This window comes from Leuciscus leuciscus, assembly GCF_965113295.1.
Source record: "Leuciscus leuciscus genome assembly, chromosome: 22".
Lineage (NCBI taxonomy): Eukaryota > Metazoa > Chordata > Actinopteri > Cypriniformes > Leuciscidae > Leuciscus > Leuciscus leuciscus.
In genome coordinates, this window is record NC_138746.1 from 31,813,471 (window position 1) to 31,836,472 (window position 23,002).

At 40.3% G+C, this 23,002-nt stretch overlaps 1 protein-coding gene across 5 annotated transcripts in view; it reads right to left on the reverse strand.

The window, feature by feature from the left end:
- qkib (QKI, KH domain containing, RNA binding b) overlaps positions 1-23,002 on the reverse strand; it is a 113,824-nt gene that overhangs the window by 29,230 nt on the left and 61,592 nt on the right. For all 5 annotated transcript variants that reach the window (XR_014201757.1, XM_082154645.1, XM_082154647.1 and 2 more), the window contains exon 4: positions 14,287-14,430. Coding sequence is in view for 4 of the 5 variants with exons in the window: in XM_082154645.1 (XP_082010771.1) it covers positions 14,287-14,430 (144 nt within the window). In the remaining variant the exon portion in view is untranslated. The remainder of the gene's footprint in view (positions 1-14,286; positions 14,431-23,002) is intronic.

Below are 23,002 nucleotides of genomic sequence, written 5' to 3' on the forward strand. Positions count from 1 at the left end.
AGAATAATTACAGCTTAATCCAATATTTATGTTGAGCCTACTTGCCGTACCTCTTGTAATTGGCTTGTTGAATATGATGAGCACTTGTTAATTTAGAAGAAAAATAATTGAGAACATCATATACTGACAAGACGGAAGAACACAAGTCTGTCCATTCCTTTACTGTGGAGGTACTATGGTACTGAACAGTTACCATATTTATATACCATGGTATTTATATTGTTCTCCAAGGAACCCCTAGAATACTCATGACACATATCTAAAAAATATTTGGTACTACATAGGAACCACTTACAAAAAGTACCATAAAGTACCATGGTACTACCAAGTTTTGACATGGTACAGTGGTACCAAGTTATTTTGAACATGTACCATGCTAATTCCAGGGTATATAAGTACCGGACAGAGTATTACATTGTGAAACCATAATTGTACTACAGTACTGCCACCGTATTTTTTTCAGAACAAAACACAATGCATTACCATGGTAATATATCCAAAAATATGGTATTTCTATAAATACACTGTCATTCAAAAGTTTGGGGTCAGTAAGATTTTTCGAAATATATTAATACCTTTATTCAGTAAGGATTAAAATTGACAGTGAAGACTTTTACATTGTAACAAAAAATAATATTTCAAATAAATGCTCTTCTTTTGAACTTATCTTCGTCAAAGACTGTTGATTAATAGAAAACTGTTATTTTAAGGTGAGTTAAGTTTTACTGTATTTTTTTTTTTATCAAATTAATGCAGCCTTAAAAAATGCAGCCATAAAAGACTTCTTTCAAAACCATCTTACCGACTCAAAACATTTGAAGTGTACAGTGGTACTGAATGTATCATGATACTTACACGTTACCACAAAGTTCTTCCAAGAATATCATGGTACATATCAAGAACTATGGATATGTTATGTTTTTTTGGACATATACATGGTATTTTGTGGAAGTACTATGTTACATGAATCTCAGTAGTTAACATCCAAATACTATAGAATTACCTTTTGATGGTACTTCCACAGTTGGCCAGGGGGGAAAACACTACAGTACTACCATGGTACATTTCCATATAACAAACAAACAATGGTAATACTATGGTAGTCTTTTTAGTGCCTAAATCACACTGTGAATACATCAGTTATGCTTAATTGACATTTGCAACCTCCACTAAAACTGCAGGGTAAATTTAGCCACATAAATGAGTGCAAAGATCACGAGCTCTATTCTTTGTCTGAAAACCTGCAGGTTAAAATTAGATTACAGGTTATTTCGGTAAGAGGCAGGGAAGTAGCCTTTCCTGGATGTGAGAGAAAATACTCAGGGTCACAATGGCCCGAGAGAGAGGGAGGGAGGGAGGGAGGGAGAGAGAGAGAGAGAGAGAGAGAGAGAGAGAGAGAGAGAGAGAGAGGGAGGGAGGGAGAAAGGGAGAGAGAGAGAGAGAGAGAGAGAGAGGGAGGGAGAGAGAGAGAGAATGAGAGAGAGAGAGAGAGAGAGAGAGAGAGGGAGGGAGGGAGGGAGGGAGGAGAGAGAGAGAGAGAGAGAGAGAGAGAGAGAGAGAGAGAGGGAGGGAGGGAGGGAGGGAGGGAGAGAGAGAGAGAGAGAGAGAGAGAGAGAGAGAGAGGAGGGAGAGAGAGGAGGGAGAGAGAGGAGGGAGAGAGAGGAGGGAGGGAGGGAGGGAGGGAGGAAGAGAGAGAGAGAGAGAGAGAGAGAGGGAGGGAGGGAGGGAGAGAGAGAGAGAGAGAGAGAGAGAGAGAGAGAGAGAGGGAGATTGGCCTGTATGTATACGCTTGTGCGTTTGGAGAGGCAGTTTGTGAACACGCATAGAGTTCAGCTGCAAACCTGTGGGAAAGCACAAAGCTTACAGTCTTACAGTTTCCGGCACATGCGGTTATGTTAATTGGCTTTGAGAGAGGGAAGTAGTGCAAGTGTCCCTGGTGCCAAAACTCTGTGTATGTGCGCATACATATGCAGGCTGTCGAATAAAATCCTCATCTGTTCTGCGGCCCATAAACAACAGTAGCACACTAGGCAGACAGGATGCATTAGGGGTATTAGACGACAGAGTTCACACACAGACATACAGTCTAGTTCAACAGACTAAATTCGATAGACAAATAAAGGCAAATCAGAATGTTAATTAACTTCAATTCTGTTCGGCATGATTTGAAAGTGGAATAAAGGTACGAGATGACAGGCAATGCAATGCGCTCCTCAATCAAGTTTAATTTTACCTCTAATATTTAAAACTCTTATTTATAATTTGTCATTTTAATCAACCTGTCTTGCTTGGAAAAACAAACATGAAAACATTTAATCAAGCTAAACATTTCTGTCATTTACTAGACTGTGAAGGACAGTGAAAGGGAGAGTTACACTTAGGAGATGATTATCTAGATGAACATGATTTTCCTTTTAAACAAAATGGAATAACATATTTTAAAGTACTATTTAAGGATACAGTAATGTTGATAACGCAAAACTCCCTTCTAATTCCATTCAAAAATCTGTTAAAAACCATCATAGTAGTAGTTGACTGGTTTGAGACAGATGGTTAGAGAGGACGGCTTGAAAAATAAGAGGGATTTGTCACATGAGCCGAAAAGAAAATTTGCTTTGGTAAAAGATTCCAAAGACAAGGAATGACATGTACCAATGAGATGCACACAACAGGAATTAACATAAATGAAACAAATAGGGTCAATTTATACGTCGTGGCATAGCTCAGGTAATTTGGTCTTGTAAGAATATGATGAGAAATATTTCAGATCATATTGAAATCTTTTTATTGCACACTTATCAGAGAAAACAAACCAGTTAAGTAGCCTTAATGGCACGCCAGATATTACCTGAGTACATTAGAACAGATGCCTGAAGTGTTACGATGTCCTGCCAGCTGTTGTGCTTGCCAGTTTAGCACAGCAAGAGACTCTAGCGCAAACAATGCAAGGCAGCGCACACGCATGCACACGTGTCTAAACACACACACACACACACAGTTGAAACAGACATGAAGTTTCCAGACAAGTACACCCAACTGCCGAGTAAAGCGGGCCGTGTCAGTGATTAGCTGTCAGAGCGTAGGCATCCTCCTCATTGGAATTAAAGAGGTGCAATTAGGAGGAGGAGGAAGTCTCATACATCAAACTGGCTTTGAACTGAGGAGACGGCACACAGAGATGGAGAGAGAGAGAGAGAGAGAGAGAGAGAGAGAGAGAGAGAGAGAGAGAGCTCACAAAGACTAACTTTATCGTTGTTAAACTTTGATTGTTTAGCACACACACACATACACTTTCTTTCCTTCTCGAAAACACACATTCTTACCCGGTAACCCTGCAACTAGCCATCTCTCCATAACAATACAGCCCTCTTATCTCTGTTCATATAAAAGGCAGCTTTGATCTCTCACAACATACAAAAAAATGGGGACTGCAACAAAAAGGCTGGTCACAAAGTCAAAAACATGACGGGGGAATTAGAGAAGGCGTCAGAAAGAGAGAGCGAGTGAAAGTGCTCCTCAACATCACACAGAATTTTCTCATCCACCAGCAGAGCAGATCCCACAGAGCATCCGTGTCCCAGACTGTCTGAAAAAAAGATTTGAGTAATTTTGGCCTTTAAAAATGCATGTGTTCTTGTATTATTCATCTTCAGGCTGCATGCAAATTCTAAACATCGGCATGAGGAGGAGGATCTTCTCGTCTGAATGAAGAGCATTGTTAAGCCCAATCAGAACCACCGACTAAAGATCTGGTATTCTACAGGAGTCATAAACCAACTTGAACCACTTGATAAGAGAGATGTTGAGAAAAATCACAAATGAGTTTCCTTTAATATCGGATTTGGTTCTCCAAGAAAGCAATGAGATTGAGAGCAATGGTTAAAAGTCTCCAGCTTAGACCCCCGTGGTCTCTTTCCTTAGGATGAATAACAATAGATGTGATAGAGGAATTTGTTGACACAGTATAGAGCTGTTACATAAATGTCTCTCTAGGCTTAACTCTTCCCAAACGTGTTCCATATATTCACAATCTTCAATATGTCTTAATTTGAATAATTTTTCCTTTGGTCTCTGATGGCATTGGCCTCAAGGCATTCTTAAGAATCAAACCAGAGAATCATGAAGGCCAATCTTTCACATACCCTTTCACGATCAACAATCATATTGTATCATATTCATTATTTAGCCTTGTAGCAGTGAAGGGAAGTCAGAGACTGAAAGGAAAATGCTCCGGAGATGACAACACGAAATTATTTCGGCGTTTTCTCAGTAGAAAAGGCCACCCAGCGTTGGCAAAGTCAAGCAGTGCATTAAAGACTAAGTGCAGCGTTGGAGAAAAGTGGCGTTTGCTGACAGAAGGTACACGTTCGGAACGGGAGCCTTTATTTCGCTCGTGACATTTCGTTTCCGTGGTGCCCGAGGGAAGCAGCTGTTCTATTGGAGCTCAGCGGAGCAGAGAAGCTGGATAGATTTCTGAACGGCCATGGAGTCTGCATCTTTACTCTATCCCTCTATTTACACAGGGATTACTGTGTCATTCCTTGGAAGGAGAGAGAGAGAGAGAGAGAGAGAGAGAGAGAGAGAGAGAGAGAGAGAGAGAGAGAGAGAGAGAGAGAGAGAGAGAGAGAGAGAGAGAGAGAGAGAGAGAGAGAGAGAGAGAGAGAGGTTGCAAAGAGAGGGACAAGGTGATTTGAGTGTAAATAAATGGGTCCACACAGAATCTGGACACCCAGATCTCTGAAGAAAATTTTCTGTAGAATTCACAAGAACATATGTCATTCATAAAAGGGAATATGTCTCTTGCATGTTCATTGATTAAAAGTGATGCGTGTAATTTCAGGGCCACTAGTTTCACCAAACAGGTTAATACACTCCTCCCATCTGCCATTAGCTGGACAAAGAGTCCCGATTAAAACTCATGGCAATGGTTGTGTCAGTGTTGCTCTGTGTGGTTGGCCAGGATGTGCAAGCAAGCAAACAAACAAAAACTTTTAATGGCATTTTTTAAAATCAATTCAGTCTAACTCCACATATTTCCCCTCCAAATCATTGCAAAAAGTCTGCAGATTCCATCTGATCTCATGAATGAGCGAGCTTGTTATTTAAAGTAGCTGAAAATCTGAAAGCAGGGGAGATTGGTGGATGATTTAAGCTCCTCTGTAGTACAGTCACATGACCCGGTGCTCTCCTTTGTGGATGGGGCCTCTCAAACAGTTGCCACGGTAATGCACTCTCTGTCCTGTGAACCCCAACTAGCCTTTATTCCCTGTGCAACCGAACTGTACCAACACTAGCTCCAAAACAAAGTGTTACTCAATAACATCATGAGAGACCGAGGGAGGGACACACAGAGAGATAACAGAGCAGAATGAGAGGGAGAGAAAAGATGCTGAACTCTCTCAGAGGAGAGAGAGGAGGGGAAGGGGAGAGAGCCCCACTGGGAGCATTATCCAACCCTGTATGGCCAAAGAGCCCGCTCAGGATTTCCACACTCCAGTTGTAAACAAAGAGCCTTTTGATGCTCTCTCAGCCTCAAAGACATGGATGACTACTCAATCATGTGACCACAGAGCAGTCCCTGCCGTTCACACGTACACCGTAGCCACACACAGAGTTACACCCGTCGACATATACAAAGTCACATTACCGATGGAAAGGAGACCTTTGGACAAAAGGGAGCAGTATGTGCACCTGCAGAGACAAAGATATGCAAAAATGTGCAGTCATTTCTCGAGATCTCAATGTGCATGCACACAAATGAATACAACATGTCTTTTTTAGAGCAAGAGATTTGCCGGCAACACACACTTATTTCTGCAAAGAGAGACATGGGCTTTATTCAACCTCTCTCTCTATTTCGCCAGTGCCGAGCACTCAGAGAAACAGCGAGAGGCAGAAAAACATGTCATGCAAGAGGGAGCCTATTGTGCCATGAAGGGAACAGATGGAACCTCCCACAAACCACTGGGCCCTTCATTCTCCTGGCTTCCTAAAAAAAAAAATCACAGTCACAAACAGCAACATTGGCTCTGCTCAGCCATAAAGCGCCTTTGCTTCTACATCCACTCAGGAGTTCTGACAAAGATGTGAAGGTGTCCATGTGCAATCTTGCAGGCAAAGATTCGTTTATGTGTGACTAACGCTCACTGAGCACGTCACGGGAATCCCCAAACAGAACTTGTGCGTACCCCGCCTAGATATCGGCTCTTAAGCGATTCTCCCAGCAGTCGCTCACAATCTGTGGGGTTCACAATCCCATCGTGAACATGTGCCAGTGGGTGATTTAGGCAAAAAGAGTTTGAGGATCTCAAAACATTGGCATGTGGATATGTGTGAAGGAGAAAGAACAGGCAAGGATCAAGATCCAAAAAGTCCAATGACTAGATTTTTAGTGTTCTAGAAGTAGTGTTTGCTTGTAAAAAAGCTGCTGGCATGATGCAAGGATGTTGTTGGCAGTTTCCAAAATTCTAGTAGCTAGGGTGTTCTGGTTAGTTTTTGGTTGATTTATAGGTTGCTTACTGGCCATGTCAGTAGAGTCCACTCTAATGTCTCTATGATATTCTGTTGCTTAGATATAGTTGGGTTCCTACCTTGAATACAAGTTTACAATATTATTTTACCCACTGTATCTAAGAAAATTAATAGCACACCTCTCTTCAACAAGTCACATGACTTGAGGTATTTTTCACATCCGTATTTTGGGATGGATTACAAACCAGAGTTTATTACTTAGGGATAGGGATTTGTTTAAATCTGTGACTCTTAACTAGGGGTGTCCAGTCCTGCTCCTGGACAGCCACATTCCTGTAGAGTTTAACTCTTAACTAAACACAACTGAACCAGCAAATTAAGGTCTCAGGATTACTGGAAGCTTCCAGATGGAGTAAGTTGGAGCTAAACTCTGTGGGAAGGTGGCTGTCCAGAAGCAGGATTGGACACCCCTAAACAATAAGCAACAGTAATAGTGATGACTGTGTTAGCAACCACCACGAAACACACAACAATCATTCACCCATAAAAGCTCAAAGACCAAAAACGTTGGGATTCAGGTACGAGCTGGAACTACAGTACCCAAGAAGGAAGTCTTGACTGACAGGGTGCACTAATCTGAGCTGTGATGGGTAGAGGGGAGTCGGGGTACTTTGGCCCCCAATGGCCCTTACTGTTTACTTAACCTCCTCTCCAACACCACTGCAGGCACAGCTGGACAACCACATGGGCCAAAAAGGGGAGGTGTATGTGTGTGTGTGTGTGTGTGTGTGCATTGTGTGGTAGTAGTCCCTCCACACCCAATTTCAAATTTCACTTTATCTCCAGCCCTGACAATTAGAGCTGCCTCTATCTGTCATGACTTCAGGCTGGGAGCCACGGAGGGGCGGCTGACAGACAGGACTTTAATTAAAGTAGTCCCTTCAGCAATGACCATTTAGGCCTAGCTACCACTAACACAGGGTGGGGAAACAGAGTGAGAATGTCGAGAGCTATAACAGATAGCATTAAGCGCTTCACCTCACCACAGGTTTAGATGCTGCCTACCGGCTTATGCTCTAAATAAAGGCCCTAAAATGCTCTCTGAAATTAGCTTTCTCCAGGGTGTGCATGTAATTTGACATTAAAAGTTGTGTGTCATAGTTCAGATTAGCATTGCTGAAAATACTCACAGTGAAGTGACACGAGACGTCTGTTTTCCAGGAATATGAATTATCTGTGACATGTAGGAGGTTAAGAGCTTCAGTTTGAGTAGAACATATTTTAGGAACATGCAATTTGTACATGTTTACATTAAAGATCAACCCCTCTCATGCAGATTCATAGAACTTCCATCCTGGATATAAAAGTATCTATAACATGGCCATTTACAGCTGACCAAATAGAAATACAGGTCTATCTCAAGCAATGTAATATTAAGATTTCTGTGGTTTAAAAAAATATAAAATTAACACTTCACCTCTCATGTAAAATTCTGTAATTTTCTCATTCTTATGTCGTTCCTAGCTTTTTATACAAATTTTTTAGGCATTTATTTTTTGTAGGTTAGGGGAGTGGAGACAGGAAAATAAATGCGAAATTACGACCATTACTAAACCATTACTACCTAGAATAGGGTCTTGACCCAAGTCAGACTCAAAACAGGGTCCCCACTAGCCAACAGCTCTGATGTGTCATTCTGCAAAAAGCACACAACAATGGAAGTTTAACAGAATGACGACACTGCCCTTTTCAATGCAGTGAAAGTAAATGAAGACCAAGGGCTGTCAAGCCCCAACAATGGCAAACAACAGCATATACGATAGCTTCATATGGAAAAAAAGGAAATTTTCACTGATAATCTTCTCCTGCACCGCATCTAAGGCCCATTTACACCTGGTATTAAGATGCGTTTTGGTCGATCGGATCACAAGTGGACAACGCTAAATACAGGTGTAAATGGGGTCTAAAAAGTTTTGAGCTTGTCCACTTTTAACCACTTCCAGAGGTAGTTGAAAACGCATTCGACCAGATTGCATTCGTAGTGTAAACGCTCATGTGAACAAATGTGTTGAAACAGCCACAAAAGACCGCCTTCTCTGTGCCTACTGACCTAATGCGTGATTATTATGGGAAGCACACTAGCCTGACGGGATTTAAACTTTGACGGCTGAAGACCCAAGTTTGATTTGAAGAGGAAAAACATACCAAGCACAATGTTCTCTCACTATTCCTGATTTCTAACACACACTCACAGCGTTCGGCTGGTCTTGCGGCTGTCAGAGCAGAAACTAAAGCTGATGTTCTCTGTGTGTTTTTTCGTAGTATCCAGTCATGTTCATATGTAAATTGCGTGAGCTTATTTCGTTCATTAGATCAAAAGATCTCAAAAAGCCTATAGATTTACCTGTCCATAGACCCACCCCTCAAAGAAATCAGGACAGAAGTGGTCGAAAGTGGACAAAAGAGACAGATTAAAACAACAGGTGTAAACGGGAATGTGTCTCCCTCGTCTACTTGAGATCCAATCGACCAAAACACATCTTAATACCAGATGTAAACAGAGCCTCATTCACATTCACATATAGAATGTTCAAATATGGTACATCAAGATGTATCATTTGCAAGACAAGATTTTTCTCACATAAAGCTATTTTATGAGTTCAGAAAGACATGGAATAGTGTGTACATGTTATTTGGACAACAGTTATGGTTCTTCCCCAACCCCACCCCACCCCACCCCACCCCATCCCACCCCATCCCACCATACCCCACCCCACCATTTTTTCAGCTTGACAGCCCCTAGTCACTATTCACTTTCATTGTATGGAAAAGAGCAGCATGTTACCACTGGTAGGTATTATGTAAATTAGCTTTCCTTCCTGCATTTGAGAGACAGAGGAGCTCAGGGGAGTCTGGTGAGACCTTGCCTCAGTCAGCACAATCAGATGCAATTGTGAAGCGAAGGCTTTTATATATTTGTCACAAAGCCATTGATGATAATTGCTTTTAACTGTGTTAGCAGTATCCTGCTGGTCATTGGCTTCCTGAGTGCACCACACCAACTGCTGCCACTACTGCCAGTGCTGCTGATTATGATGCTGAGAGCAACGGTGGTGATGTAGATAATGATGATGATTTAAAATAGATGACTCTAAGAAGCCAAGCTGACGTCTCCTGGTGTGCTACTATAATGTGCCTCGGTTGCTAGCTTTCTCCGGAAGGTAGACCGCCAGTCAAGCAAGTGACCCCCTGACATGCTTCATAATGTGACTGCATTCACCTGATATATATATATTGTGTAGAAGGACATTTCCTACAAACACCAATGGTGCACAGCTAACCCCACCCACATGTGGAGAAGCAGAGCGTACAGCTCAAATGCCACAAGATGCGATCAATCAGTATGCAAATTTCAGCAGGGATTATAAAGATCTTTACAGAAGTTGGAGCAGAACACTAGTGGCTGTTATCTTAGTGCAAACAGAAAGGAAAAAAATCCCTCCCTCCATCTATTTGACTGAGAAAAGTCCCTGTAGGCAAACACAGAGGTGTTAATGGATTTTACCTTGGGATGTGGGAGGGCAGTGTTGGCCATCATACACAGCAGTATCGGGCTGGGATTGATAAGGAAGGGTTGGCCTCTCTGTGGGTCGTCTGGGGGTTAGCTACCACACAAGGGAATTGCTCTAAGATGGGCGATCAGGTTAAATGCCGATGTCTCAGTAGTATCTGTAGTCTGTGTCCACTCGGAGACCCAAAGAGTAGGTCCACTGATTGGGGAGGTGTGACTGTTCTCACTGAGCTTATTGAAGGTGTTGGCAGTTGCCATGACAGCCAACTCAAGCAATAACATATAATCTTTCCTCCGGCGGCCACATAATATACTTTTCTTTCTGTAAACTGGCATGAAAGTCTTCAACTAGCACTTTCACTTGTAACATTTTAAGACCACTGTGATACACCAAAAAAAAAGAAGAAAAAAAAGAAAAAAGAATTAAAATAAAAACTCCAATCCAGTAAACCATTTTTGTGATAACTAAAGTTTTTATGAGCTTGGAATTAACCATTGATGGAGCGAGAAGGGGAAGGGGATCAGGACGTGACCTAGAGTGTGAGCCTGTGGGTCACAAGCACAAATACTACCCACTAAATCAAAGCTCAGACCGAAATACCATTACTAGTACAGTTATAGACCCCACAGTCTTAATACAGCAAAGGAAGCCACATCATAAGCAATATTTATGTCAGAATTTTTTTTTTTATGTGGCATACATGTCTGTAGTGTACACTTGTAGGACAAGAGCAATAAATAATTCAAAACAAATTCCTACCAGTACAACTTTGTAAAATGCCAGATTTTTCGAGCAAGGCCCAGTCTCATGGTTTGCGGTGAAGTCCTCTACTCGTAACTATTTAATGAGGAACTATGTTACATTTTGTAACAATGCAACCTGAACAGAGTAAGCAGTGAGCATCTGAATCCTGAGCAGCTGTGTTCGTCATTAAAGCCCCATGGCTAATGAAATCACTGAGGCAGGACTCACTGGTCATGCAGTAGTTGTTATCAGACTCGCAGAGCCGTGGAATGTGTCTACAACAGTTCATACTCTATTAACATCAATGCACTTACTTCCTCATCACATGACTAGACTTTTAAGGTCATGTGATATCCTAAAACACTACAGTTAGAGAACAATACAATGAACATTTCTGGAATCTATACGCTCGATATTAGCTGTGGATTATAAGGTACATTAGTGCTTATTTGCCATCAAAGTATGCCCTCTTTATATGCGGATATCTAAGGCAGCGTCCAACCACCAAGTGAGTGACATGCAACGCTCTACCAAGGCTCGAAATTGCGACCATTTTGGTAGTATATGCTCCCGAAAATATAGTCTGTGCGACCTCAAAATATATTTGGGAGTATTTGAGCGAGTGCAAATAATTCTTGTTTTCTAAAGATCAACCGGTCAAACTGACGTAATCCCAGCAAACACATTTACGTTGTGGCAACGTCTCTGGCACGTTGCATTTCTGCTATGGCAACGTCGCTGTCTACGTGCTCGCAACATTGTAACAACGTAGAATTGTAAGACGTGACAGGGCTGTAGCAACGTTGTTGTGCGACATTCAGCAACTGAGAGACGACGTTCTGACAATATTTTTTTATGGTGCATTTTGTTAGATAATTATATACTTTTTATCGTTTATTGTTTATCTATATTATTATTTAATGGGGCTATCAACACCTGCAAGTGTAGCCTACACTTTGAAGAGTAAAAATTACAGAAGGTTTCGTTAATTCAACTTTGTTAAAACATAATCAAATTGCACTTCCAAAAGTCATACATTTGTGAAAAAAGAAAAAAGAAATAAACGAATATACAAATTTATCTTAAGTATAATAAATAAAACATAAAAAGCAAAGGCAGATCAGAACATTTAATGAACAAAACCGGGTCTGTATGGCAGACAGTAGCCGAAAGCAGGTGTCACCGGGGGAAACATCCACGAATCCAGAGGAGCAAAGAAACTAATGAGACTAAATAGCGGAAAAATCTAACGAAAAACTAAACAGTGCGAGCGATGCTACATTAATCACATTAGAAATTAAAGTTGTAGGTTGTGTTTGATAGCTGAGGTAGGCTAAACGCAATACTCACGTATCCTTGCTCGATGATGAATGAGAACACAATGAGCCCAACAACAGGTGGTTGGAATTTAAAAGGCTGATTTTCCCGCTTCAGGGCAGTGACGAGTACATTATGTAGTCCAGTGGTTGTCCAGACACTCTCGGCACAACCTTAAGCAATGGCCCTGAACTGTGGTTTAATGTCAACATTGTGACAACGCTGTAACAACCTTCACCACACAACGTAGTTATAGCAACCTTTTGGTAATGTTGTTAAAACGTTGTTAGAAGGTTGGGTACGTTGCGCCAACATTCTGTGTTTGCTGGGATCAGAACCGGCCGTTTTCGCAAAGATGAGAACAAACACGTGCCAGCAGAGAAAATCGAGTAACAGGCACAGCAAGATCATTGTTCGTCATGCTTGAAATATAGGAAGAAAAATCTAAAAATGTAATTGGGGTTGGCAGTTTATATGAATGTATCTCCGAAGGGAACTGACTGTCTTCAGAAAAGTTTCGATGGCATTTACTTTTCCTCTAATCTCTGTATAAAGTCGTGTTTATAAGCGCAGCACTGCTTTGTATACAGCGGTACACAAAGAAACCGCTGCTTTTCCATAAGCGCCACCTACTGTCATAGAGTGAATGCAGCAGTCAGTCTGCTGTTTTTGTTTTGCGCAGGAGTGTCTTAAATCCTATAATTAAATCTAATTTAAATAAAAAACAACTGCTAATGCTACATGTGAGTAGCATCTTTGTTTGGATCATAATTAAAATGCAGTGGTGCCTCTAATTTCACATGGCTACATATATTTTTTGTTTAAGACTAGTTTGGCATGTTATAGAGCAAACAACAAATAAATTTGCTTTAAAAAAAGGCAACCAGTAGCAGAAAATGGCCCATTTGCTTGTAAAAAAACAAACTATCAAAGCGATAATGTTCTACCCTAAAATACCTTAATGTATGCCCATATAGACTGACTTGACCCTGTTCTTCCAACCCTTTCATATAGAGTTTAATGACAATAATGCAACAGTTAGCTCTTAAAGAATGTTCCAAGTGACTGACTACTCAACCACACCGGCCCTGCACAGCACTTCCCATTTTTCAGGAGAGCATTTGGAAAATGTTTCACTTCCCACTCATCAAGTGACAGCAAAAAGAAAGGAAACGAAAGAGGAAAGTGTTTTAGGGGTTGTGTACACTCATAGATTCACACATTCTAATGTGCTCTGGATAGATGACAATACTGTTACTAATATTAGAACATTACTAATACACAAATGTTAATAATACAAGAACACAGATTTTCTTATAAGATGCAGTCTCTCCTTCATCATGGCACGTACTGCATCTTTGTGAAGCAAATGTATTGAGTAAATCAAAGATCAGTCTCAGATAGTATTTCTTATGTGGAGAAATGTGTATTCAAGCAGTTATATTATAGGTTATATGTTTGAGAGTGTATTACCTCTTACATGCCCAACCAATACAAATACTGAATTGAACTGAAGCTCAAACATATATATATATTTTTGTAAATAAGAATTTATGTATTTTTCTTCACTATAAATTATAGGGATCACTTTATAATAAATTCCATTAAAAACAACAAATATTATTGTGTATATATAATGCTTAGTCGCTAAAAACAGCTTGTCTGATGGACCGGGAAGAGTGGGTGCTTGTCGCATAAAAATGACAATTATTTATTAATTTCAAATGTAAAATATTTTAATTGAAACAGCATTATTTGCTGAGTGAATCTGTCTGGAATGTTTCTATTTTGGTGTCCAGTAAAGCAACCACTGATGATTGGTTTTCAAGGGCAAGTGCTGGTGATTATATGATATTTGCACTTAAAGAGTTAAATAGGACATAGTGCATGAAAAACTAATAATAGGAGTATTTAAACAGTGGTGGGAGACACACCATAAAGTCACCCACGCACACACAGGTTGTGAACAGAACCTGTACTGATGTTTGGAGGTGCTCATTTAATGTGTGAAAATGGTTTGAAAACCTAAATAAAGCCCATGGCATATAACCTCAGAAGCCCACTTCCTGTCATTTGACACATATGACATCAGATAGCCTGAGTAAGCATGATGCGTGTGATATTCAAGCGAGCTTTGCAACAGGAATGAAGAGGAAGGAAGTAGGACAGCAGTGGTACTCACCGCAGGCACGAGTAGCTTGTTAACCTCCTCCACTGCACGCTTGAGCTTGATCTCAGCCCGGTTCTGGGCGTCCTCCACCGTGATGAGCACATGGAGGTCCTCATTCAGATGCTCCCAGTTGGGTTTGCCTCGGTTCTGTTCCTCCTGGACAGAGAGAGGGGAAAGTTTTAGATGCACTGATACTGAGCACAATGTTGACTGCTACAATCAAGGAGGCCAATAAGAAAGTGCAGAAAGGGTTCAAATAATGTTGTTTCTTACGTAATGATTTTAAGATATTTTTGCAATATTTGCCTACTGCTTGTGCAAAAAAGCAGTATATTTTTTTATTTTTCAGAATATTTGGTTACTTTTGAGTGGCTATTATTGGAGAAAGATGCTTTTTGCTCTTTCCCTGGTGGTGTAGTTATGGCATCTACCAGCACTGGCTAACAGGACCATTGTGCTTGGTATGTTTTTCATCTTCAAACCAAACTTGGGTCTTCAGCCGCCAAAGTTTAAAGTCTGGCTACTGCTCTTCCCACAATGTTACGCATCAGGCGGAGAATAGGCGTCATTTGAACACATACTCAACGAAAGCAATCCGGTCGAATGCGTTTTTGACTAGAAGTGGTGGGAAGTGGACAAGCTCAAAATGTTTTAGACTCCATTTACACCTGTATTTACCGTTGTCCACTTGTGATCTGATCGCCGAAAACGCATCTCAAAGGAACACGCTGACTTTTTGGGACTTTAACTTATTCACCGTATCCCCCAGAGTTAGATAAGTCCATACCCTTCTCATCTCCTTGCATGCCGTAACTCTGTCTGACACACCCACCGCTAGCCTAGCTTAGCACAAAGACTGGAGGTAAACGGCTCCAGCTAGCATACTGTTCCCAACAAGTGACAAAATAACGCCAACATTTTCCTATTTACATGTTGTGATTTGTATAGTCACAGCATGTGCAAATAACAAGGTCATATGAGACACAGCCATCTTCTAACCATATACATACTGGGAACTATATTCGCCATATATTATGCCAGTTCAGAAGGCGAAGAACTGCTACTTCTGCTGCGTTATTTTGTCACTTATTGGGAGCAGTATGCTAGCTGGAGCCATTTACCTCCAGTCTTTGTGCTAAGTTAGGCTAGCGGTGGGTGCGTCAGACAGAGTTACGGCACACACGGAGATGAGAAGGGTATGTATGGACTTATCTAACTCTGGGGGATACGGTGAATAAGCTAAAGTCCCAAAAAATTGGTGTGTTCTTTTAATATCAGGTGTAAACAGGGCCTGATAATTCCAAAAAGAAAAATGCACTTGAAATACTCAGATGATACACTTGATTAACTGAAAAAAAGGAAGTGTGGAATGTTGAACACTTCATGCTCTCAACTGTCGCACCTTTAATGATGTAGTGGAGGGTGATAAGCAGAGACTGTCAGACTACAATGCAAGAAGACAAAATTTATAAAGTTCATACACTAGATGGTAGAGTACATAGAGTGCATAGTATAAGTGCATAGTGTATAGTGCGTCATTTGGGGCATAATTCTTGACCCCTTGGAAACAATGTATGTTTTCAACGAGTTTACCAGAAATACAGTATATGTGTGTTTGGATATGATGAAGTTCAAAAAGGAAGTTGGGGCTTGTCTCACCTCCCTCTCTTGCTGTGGGGTTTGAAACTTTGATACACCAAAGTGCAAAAGTAAATCTAATAAAAACACAGACTACAACAGAGAGGATGTGAAAGTAAAAATAAAACGGAGAAGCTGCTTCTTTGTTTTACTGTGCTCTACCAAAGCAGAAGTCAGGATGCCATGTATATGTCATCCTGTCTCTATAAAAGTAAAATTCATACAGTCTCCAGACAGGCAGTGACAAAAGCTTCACAGCTAGCAGAGAGAGGCGACAATAGCATGAGCAACAAATCAAAACTAGTTCACTGCTCTGAGTCAGAGCTCAGCAGTGCTCACAGCTTTTTTTTATTCTTTTTTTTTTTTTAAATACGCTTTTAACTTAGCTTAAAGAGGCTACATGCGATTTTCTGAAATTTAAACTCGCGACTGACACCTGTGGCCAAAAAACGGAACTGCTCTTCCTTTCTGCTCGCTCTCGTACGTGCACACTTCACAAGTCATCCGCTGCAAAGAAGTCAACATAATGTTTACAGAGGTAAGAACAGTCAAATACATATATTGTTTGAGAAACTAAGTTTGTTTCCAAACCTGTTTGGAAACATTAGTAGGGCCAGTATGCGATCACCTAGAAAGCATGTAGTAACAGAATAGCAACCCCTTCGCAACACCTAATAGCAACTGCATAATAATGCCCTGGAAACCCTTACCCTGGTAATCCAGAGTTCTCGCGAGAGCACAAGATGAATTTGCTCAGCGAGTTACTCTGGTGTCGAGTAGTGATGCTCATTAAATATACCCCTCGATCCGAGCTGCACCAATCACATCGGGTTATCTGATGTAGGCGGGCCAGAGGCGAGATGACGACAGCGCTGTGACGTCGAAGTCATTAGTAAACATTGCAGGATGGCTATGTATGAACCTCATTTGTTTGAAACGGCTTTGGCCGCTACAATGAACGAGTTAGACTTGGCTTTTTATCTAAAATATGAACAGAAGACGCCGCTCCAATCGCTCCTTTGCAAGAAGGACGTTTTTGCTGTTTTGCCGACCGGATACGGTAAGAGTATAATCTACCAGTTAGCTCCGCTGTTAGCTAAGTGTATGGGGTTTATTGTTGTGATTGGTCGTAGTGTTATCCAGTTGCGTGCTGTGAGATTTTCAAATGCATGCTTGGTCGCCGCCCCTCGAGCTGGGTGATTTTCATTAGTCGACGCCAGACCATTAATCTTTTAGATTTGGGTCTGGATTTTCAGGCTAGGAAACCCTAACATTATGGTGACAAATTTGGACAGGCAAGTATCACTCACATTTTCTTCAGAAAATAATATGCAGTTTTGTTTGGTGCAGCTAGTGGAGCAGAAATATAGGGACTTTAAAAGCTAAATTGTATGACAGAAACTTTTGGTTAAAAGGCGTTGAAGATTGCTGAGGGCAAACTGCTTAATTGATAGAAACCCAGCGCACATTAAGTTGAAGGGGCTCGTTACACTTTTCCTACGCTGCCGCTTTTGTTTGTCTGCATTTGGCTTGATTTGCCATTTCTCAAATTTTCCTGTAGGATTTCACAAGAAAAAAAATCAAGATCTGATTTATGCAATAATCAAATATGCAAACAGTGCTCGTTTTTTCTCCCCGTGACTGCAAATGGGAAATAGATGGCAATCAGCATCTGCGTCTGTGTTCCCGCGTTCTGCCTGCTGATTTTCATTAAGGATCCATTGTTGCCCCTTTCAGTGCGAAGTGATGAAGGGGAGAAAACAGGGGTGCGTGTCGCCCAACACACTCAATATGATTTATCATTCAGGACGTTGGTGCTTGGGTGTTATGAGGTCACTTCCTTTTTCTTTTTTATTCAGCCTCTTGGTTTCGCTTGGCTGATTTACTTGGCTTTCCTTAGTTGTGACAAGTGCTAAAAATTGATCTTCTGAGGCTGATTGTCACCCACCCACAGCCACGCTGTCAATAACACTGGGCAGAGACAGCCAGAAGGGACTGGAGCAGAAGTGGTGTGTGTATGCATGTGTGTGTCAGTCTATCTGAGGGTAAGATACAGCTGAGACACTTGTTTTTCCTGCAGTGACAGGCTGGTCGCCCAGGTGACGCTCCTTCAACGTCCGACGCAGGAAATATGTCCGACTGCGAGGCCCTCGACTAGGCCTTTGTTTACACCTCTCTCCCCTCGTGCGCCGTCTCTGAGCTGTAGCGTAATCAATGTCCATAAATCCATTGTCCTGCTCTTTTGTAATCCTTCCCGAGGCAATAATGCCTCTCTGAAGGAGCGCCGAGCCCTCGGTTGGAAGGCTCTGGGAACTAATATCCCGACTCGGGTGGGAGAGGACGATGGCACATGCAGAGATGAGTAAGGGGGAGTGTAATGAGGTATATTTCACCACAGTGACCATGTTTACATGTAAATCATTTTCTGATTAAGGTCTATATTCTGGTTCACCCTTTAAAGTTGCTCTTGGGATTTCAATTCAGTGTTAGTAGTACAATAATTTACATCAGAGTAGTTCACAGTAATTGAATCAACTCATTTATTCTCATTCATGTCCTTGACAACAGCACAACAAAATGCAATTCTTGCAGTGCTTTCAGCCATCTGTATATCGATTCATGTTGCTTTAAAGGCTGAAATGTGTAATTTTGTTGATGTTAAAAAATTCTCATATTACGGCTTAATGTGTAGTGACAGCTATAAGTAAACAATTTGTAAGTTGATTTCCATGAACACTGTTACTCTTCAAAACATTGCTTTGTTTTGTCAAACATGGCAACCAGTGTTAGTTTGGGGTGGGGCTACCTGTTTGTCCGACCAATTGCAGATGGGGCCGGGAAATCCGTTTGAAAAAGCAAGCAAAGAAACAAGACAAACCCCAAAAGTCCCCTCTCATTCTGTTTGGTGATGCATAACACAACTTAGCTTTAATGTTTTTAAACAGTTCTAAAAATATGTTCTATAACTTTCACAAACATTTCTATCTCATAGCATTCAGAATAACATTCGTGTTTAGAATTCAGAGTAATACTAGGATATGACAGCTGTCATATTGGCTTAATTGGATTATGGAAATCAAGTTACGGCTTATGTAACTGCAATATGAACTAAGTCTTTTTAAAGTTATATTTTTGGTTTTTTTGCCTTTATTTAGATAAGACAGTAGGAGGACAGATATGAAGAGAGGGGAATGGGAGCCGACACTGAGTAAAAGCCGACACTGAGTAAGCCCAAAGTGTAACTGCATGTTGCAACCGTATGTTGGAGCAGACACAACATGGCTCTAACAATTTGAAAATATTCAGATATTTAGATAAAAATGTTATGTGCATGTAAACATGGTCAGAGAGGAGTAATATTGCATGGCTCATGTTTTGATGATGCAATGATTCGGGTCAACCATGTTGATAGGGCTGGGCGATAAAACGATAATGATAATTATTGCCTAATATAAATTTCCTCGATCAAATTATTACAAGAGTTCGATAAATGTTCAATATAATGTTTATGCGCAAAAAACATAACGAAACAGCACTACTCATTTAAACCGCGCCACACGGACCATTTATCCGCTCGGGTCAAAGTTCAAACGGCAGCGCGAACTTACTAGAGAAGATGCGTTTACTCGCTGATCGTCTCGGTCACATGATCACTAAACAGTGCTGTGAGATCCAGCGAGAAGCGCTTGAATTCAGCAAATAACACAAATATCTCTGTGATTTAAACTAGTTTGAAGCCAATTGAAACAGTGCTGACAAACAGGGGAAACACAGTGTGCAACGATGCAGTCAGAAGGCTTTTCAATCTACAAATCACCATAATTAACCATTTACTGGATTTACTGTAGTAACACTAACTGCACCATGGTATACACTGATTTCACGCAGCCGTTATTTTGAAATTGAAAGCGAGGCTCCGGTGGGAAGAAAACCGGAAGTCACAGGAGAGTCGTGAATGCGATGGCGTATTGTTATGTTTAATGTATAAAATGAGTTATTCTAAAACTGTACATTTCTTTCATACTTTAGACTATATAGAGTGAAATTCATTTATAAATAAAATAATTTTTTACATATATTTCAGAAAGTAAAAAAAGAAGCAGGAATGAACTATATACATATCCTATATTGGATATTAACATCCAATAGTGTAAATCGCGGCAGCAGCTTCAGGTTGGTAGTCCAAGGCATTGTTGTTTATCGTTACTTCCGGGGTTCTTCCCACCGGAGCCTCACTTTCGATTTCAAAATGGCGGCCGCGTGAAATCAGCGTATTGTGGCAGAAATGTGGGATATTCATATCGAATTTTTGTATATTATTATTGTAGACGTGTATTTAAATGTATTAAAGGAGTAAAGGAATATAATCACAGTATTTTATTGTGATTAAGCTATAGCATTTTTGCATTGATGCTAAATGTATTTAGGCTACTGTTTTTCATACAAATACCATAGAAACCATATAGTTACATTTTACCATAGTAGTGAGGTGTAATGTATGCTACTATGGAAGAGCAATGGTTAATTTGAATAAAACTCAAACAGTCAGAATATTTAAATTTCACCATTTAAAAATGAATCAGTTTTTTACAGATGTTAATGTTTTTGTTAATGAACATAAATTTACATCTGCATCCTGACTCAAGCTACTGTCAAATGTGCATTTCTAAGAGACAAAACATGTAATATTGTTAATACTGCAGCCTGCACTGCAAACCGTGCTGAAGATACGAGTCATCAAAGACAATATTAACCGTTAGCACATTCAGAAACTAAGAAATACATTTTTCCATTATGATATTTATTTTGTTAAGGAGAAATGACTGGAAAAATTTAAAGAATTCAAAAACGTGAAGTCGTGTTTGTCATGTGTTGACAGTAAAAGAGTAGTTTAAAACCACAATTAACCGTCTGGTTTCTCCAACTTTCACTTCGGAACGTAAATATGCCTTCAAACGCCAAAGAAAAATAAAGATTTGACATTTATTGTGATAATTATCGACTGATATGACAAATGTTATCATGATGATTTTTTTGGCCTTATCGCCCAGCCCTAAAAACACTGAAAAGTCTTCATGGCGAACTGTTAAAGACAGATAAACTTGATAGTACACTGTCTAAATTTCAAATCTCATGAAAAACTCCACCACAGCGCAGAGAATACCAAACACCAGTCTCTATCGGAATAGATTTAGAAGAACGACAGAGAGCTTTGCCCTCAAATCCAGACGATTTGGTGGGGGTGTAAAAGCCTAGTTACATCAAAGCGTCTTGTTAGAGGATTTAAAGAACGAAAGAAAAGAGGTTCACAACCAGTGTCAGAGATATTTCGTCAGATTTTCTGCCAGACTAACACATAGAGCAACATTTCAGTTCACAATTCTACTCTTACACCGTGTCCTAACTACACGCGACGCGACATGTGAGGTGTGAGGATTCCATAAAGCCTTGTTTATCTTTGTATATTATCACATGTTTGACTGATGCTGGATTTGGAAATAGGGACAAAAGCAATATGTCATTTTCACTGCAGTATGAATTACATAAGTATGTGTTATTGATCAGTATAATGCATGGTATGCTGTAATGCAACATGAAAGAAAGCTAGTTTATTTATGTGATACCATGTGACAAATGCTATATTTAAATGTAACTGGACAAAAATGTACAATAACTTTAATACTAATACACTAACTTTAATAATGTATCATTACAAATGCGATGAAATCTTGTGAAAGATTAAGATAGCCAAGGCCTAGTATTCTCCTAAATGAGGTTCAAGAAACACAGAATTCACAGGAACAATATTGATATTTCAGTGATGTGTGGATAAATGTCAGCATTGACATTTCCTCGGGAGAGTGTATAATAAACATTAATATAGTCAAACTATGTAAACTAGCAGTTTGTAGTTCTGTCCTCCTCATTAGTCGTTTCTGTTCTTCCTGCACTTGTGTAGAGATAGTAGCTGAACTGAGTTTAGAGAGATCATATCATAGGTCCTGCGGTCCACTTATAATGTTAGTAAAGTGTTTCGCGTCATCATTTATTTGTTCATGCCCATTTTCCTCTCTCTGACTCTTTCATACTGGCTGAGCTTTAAGACTTCTGTGTAAATATCCTCTTCACATGTGAAATGAGAAACAGAGCTTTCCTGTCAGGTCCAGGTATTTAAGCGCATTGTATTTGTTTACTTTATTTCTTGATTTGATTAAATCCGACTGATCGCGCACACAGTGCCGCACACACAACATACAGTATCAGTTCTACCGTCGCTAACTTGGCATTTCAGCGATTCATCATTAAACTAAAAGGCAGTCAACCAAACATAAAAGTTAGATTGCTCAAATTAAATGACTCGCTGTACAATCTGTGCCGGTCAGCGTTCCCACCGCCCCACCAAACACATATCTTGAATTAAATACACATTTTCATGGATAATGTTTTACGTGGATATTGGAACATGAGTGAAGTACAAAGCCTTGTTTAATGAATAATAGTTCAGCAACCAAATGTTAGATCGCGAATACATTTGGATTCTGGCTGAATGAGAGAGGTAGCTTCTACATGAGTCCAATGCCGTTTCAGTTTCGCTTTAAATAAATACGTTTGTGTGTTGTTTATAATGAATGTCACTATAGCCTAATTCATTTTTTATTTTATAATTGAATAGCTATGTTCTGAATAGCCGATACATTTAAGGGGTTTGTTGTGGAGTGAGGGGAACTAAAATTGCCTAGGCTATAGTGTTTATAATGTTTTGTTTTATTTACCAGTATTTTATATTCATATTACGAGGTTAACGTGTGTTTTTGGAGTAAGATCAATTTCTCTTTCATGAGATTAGATGACCCCCTCTTCTTGGCCGGGTTTCGTTTCTCCACGTCGTAAACTCCAGCGGCGAAGCTTCTAAACCGTGATGTTTTTAGGGGCGTGATATTCACATGACGATGTTATCTTCAGCCGCCACATTTATCGACGTACGAGCATTCGTACGATGGGATTGGCGAATGATTCCTGAATCACACGAGAACCCTGTTGTAAGATGATTTCTGCACTCGTTTCTTTGTAGATTGATAAATGAGGCCCA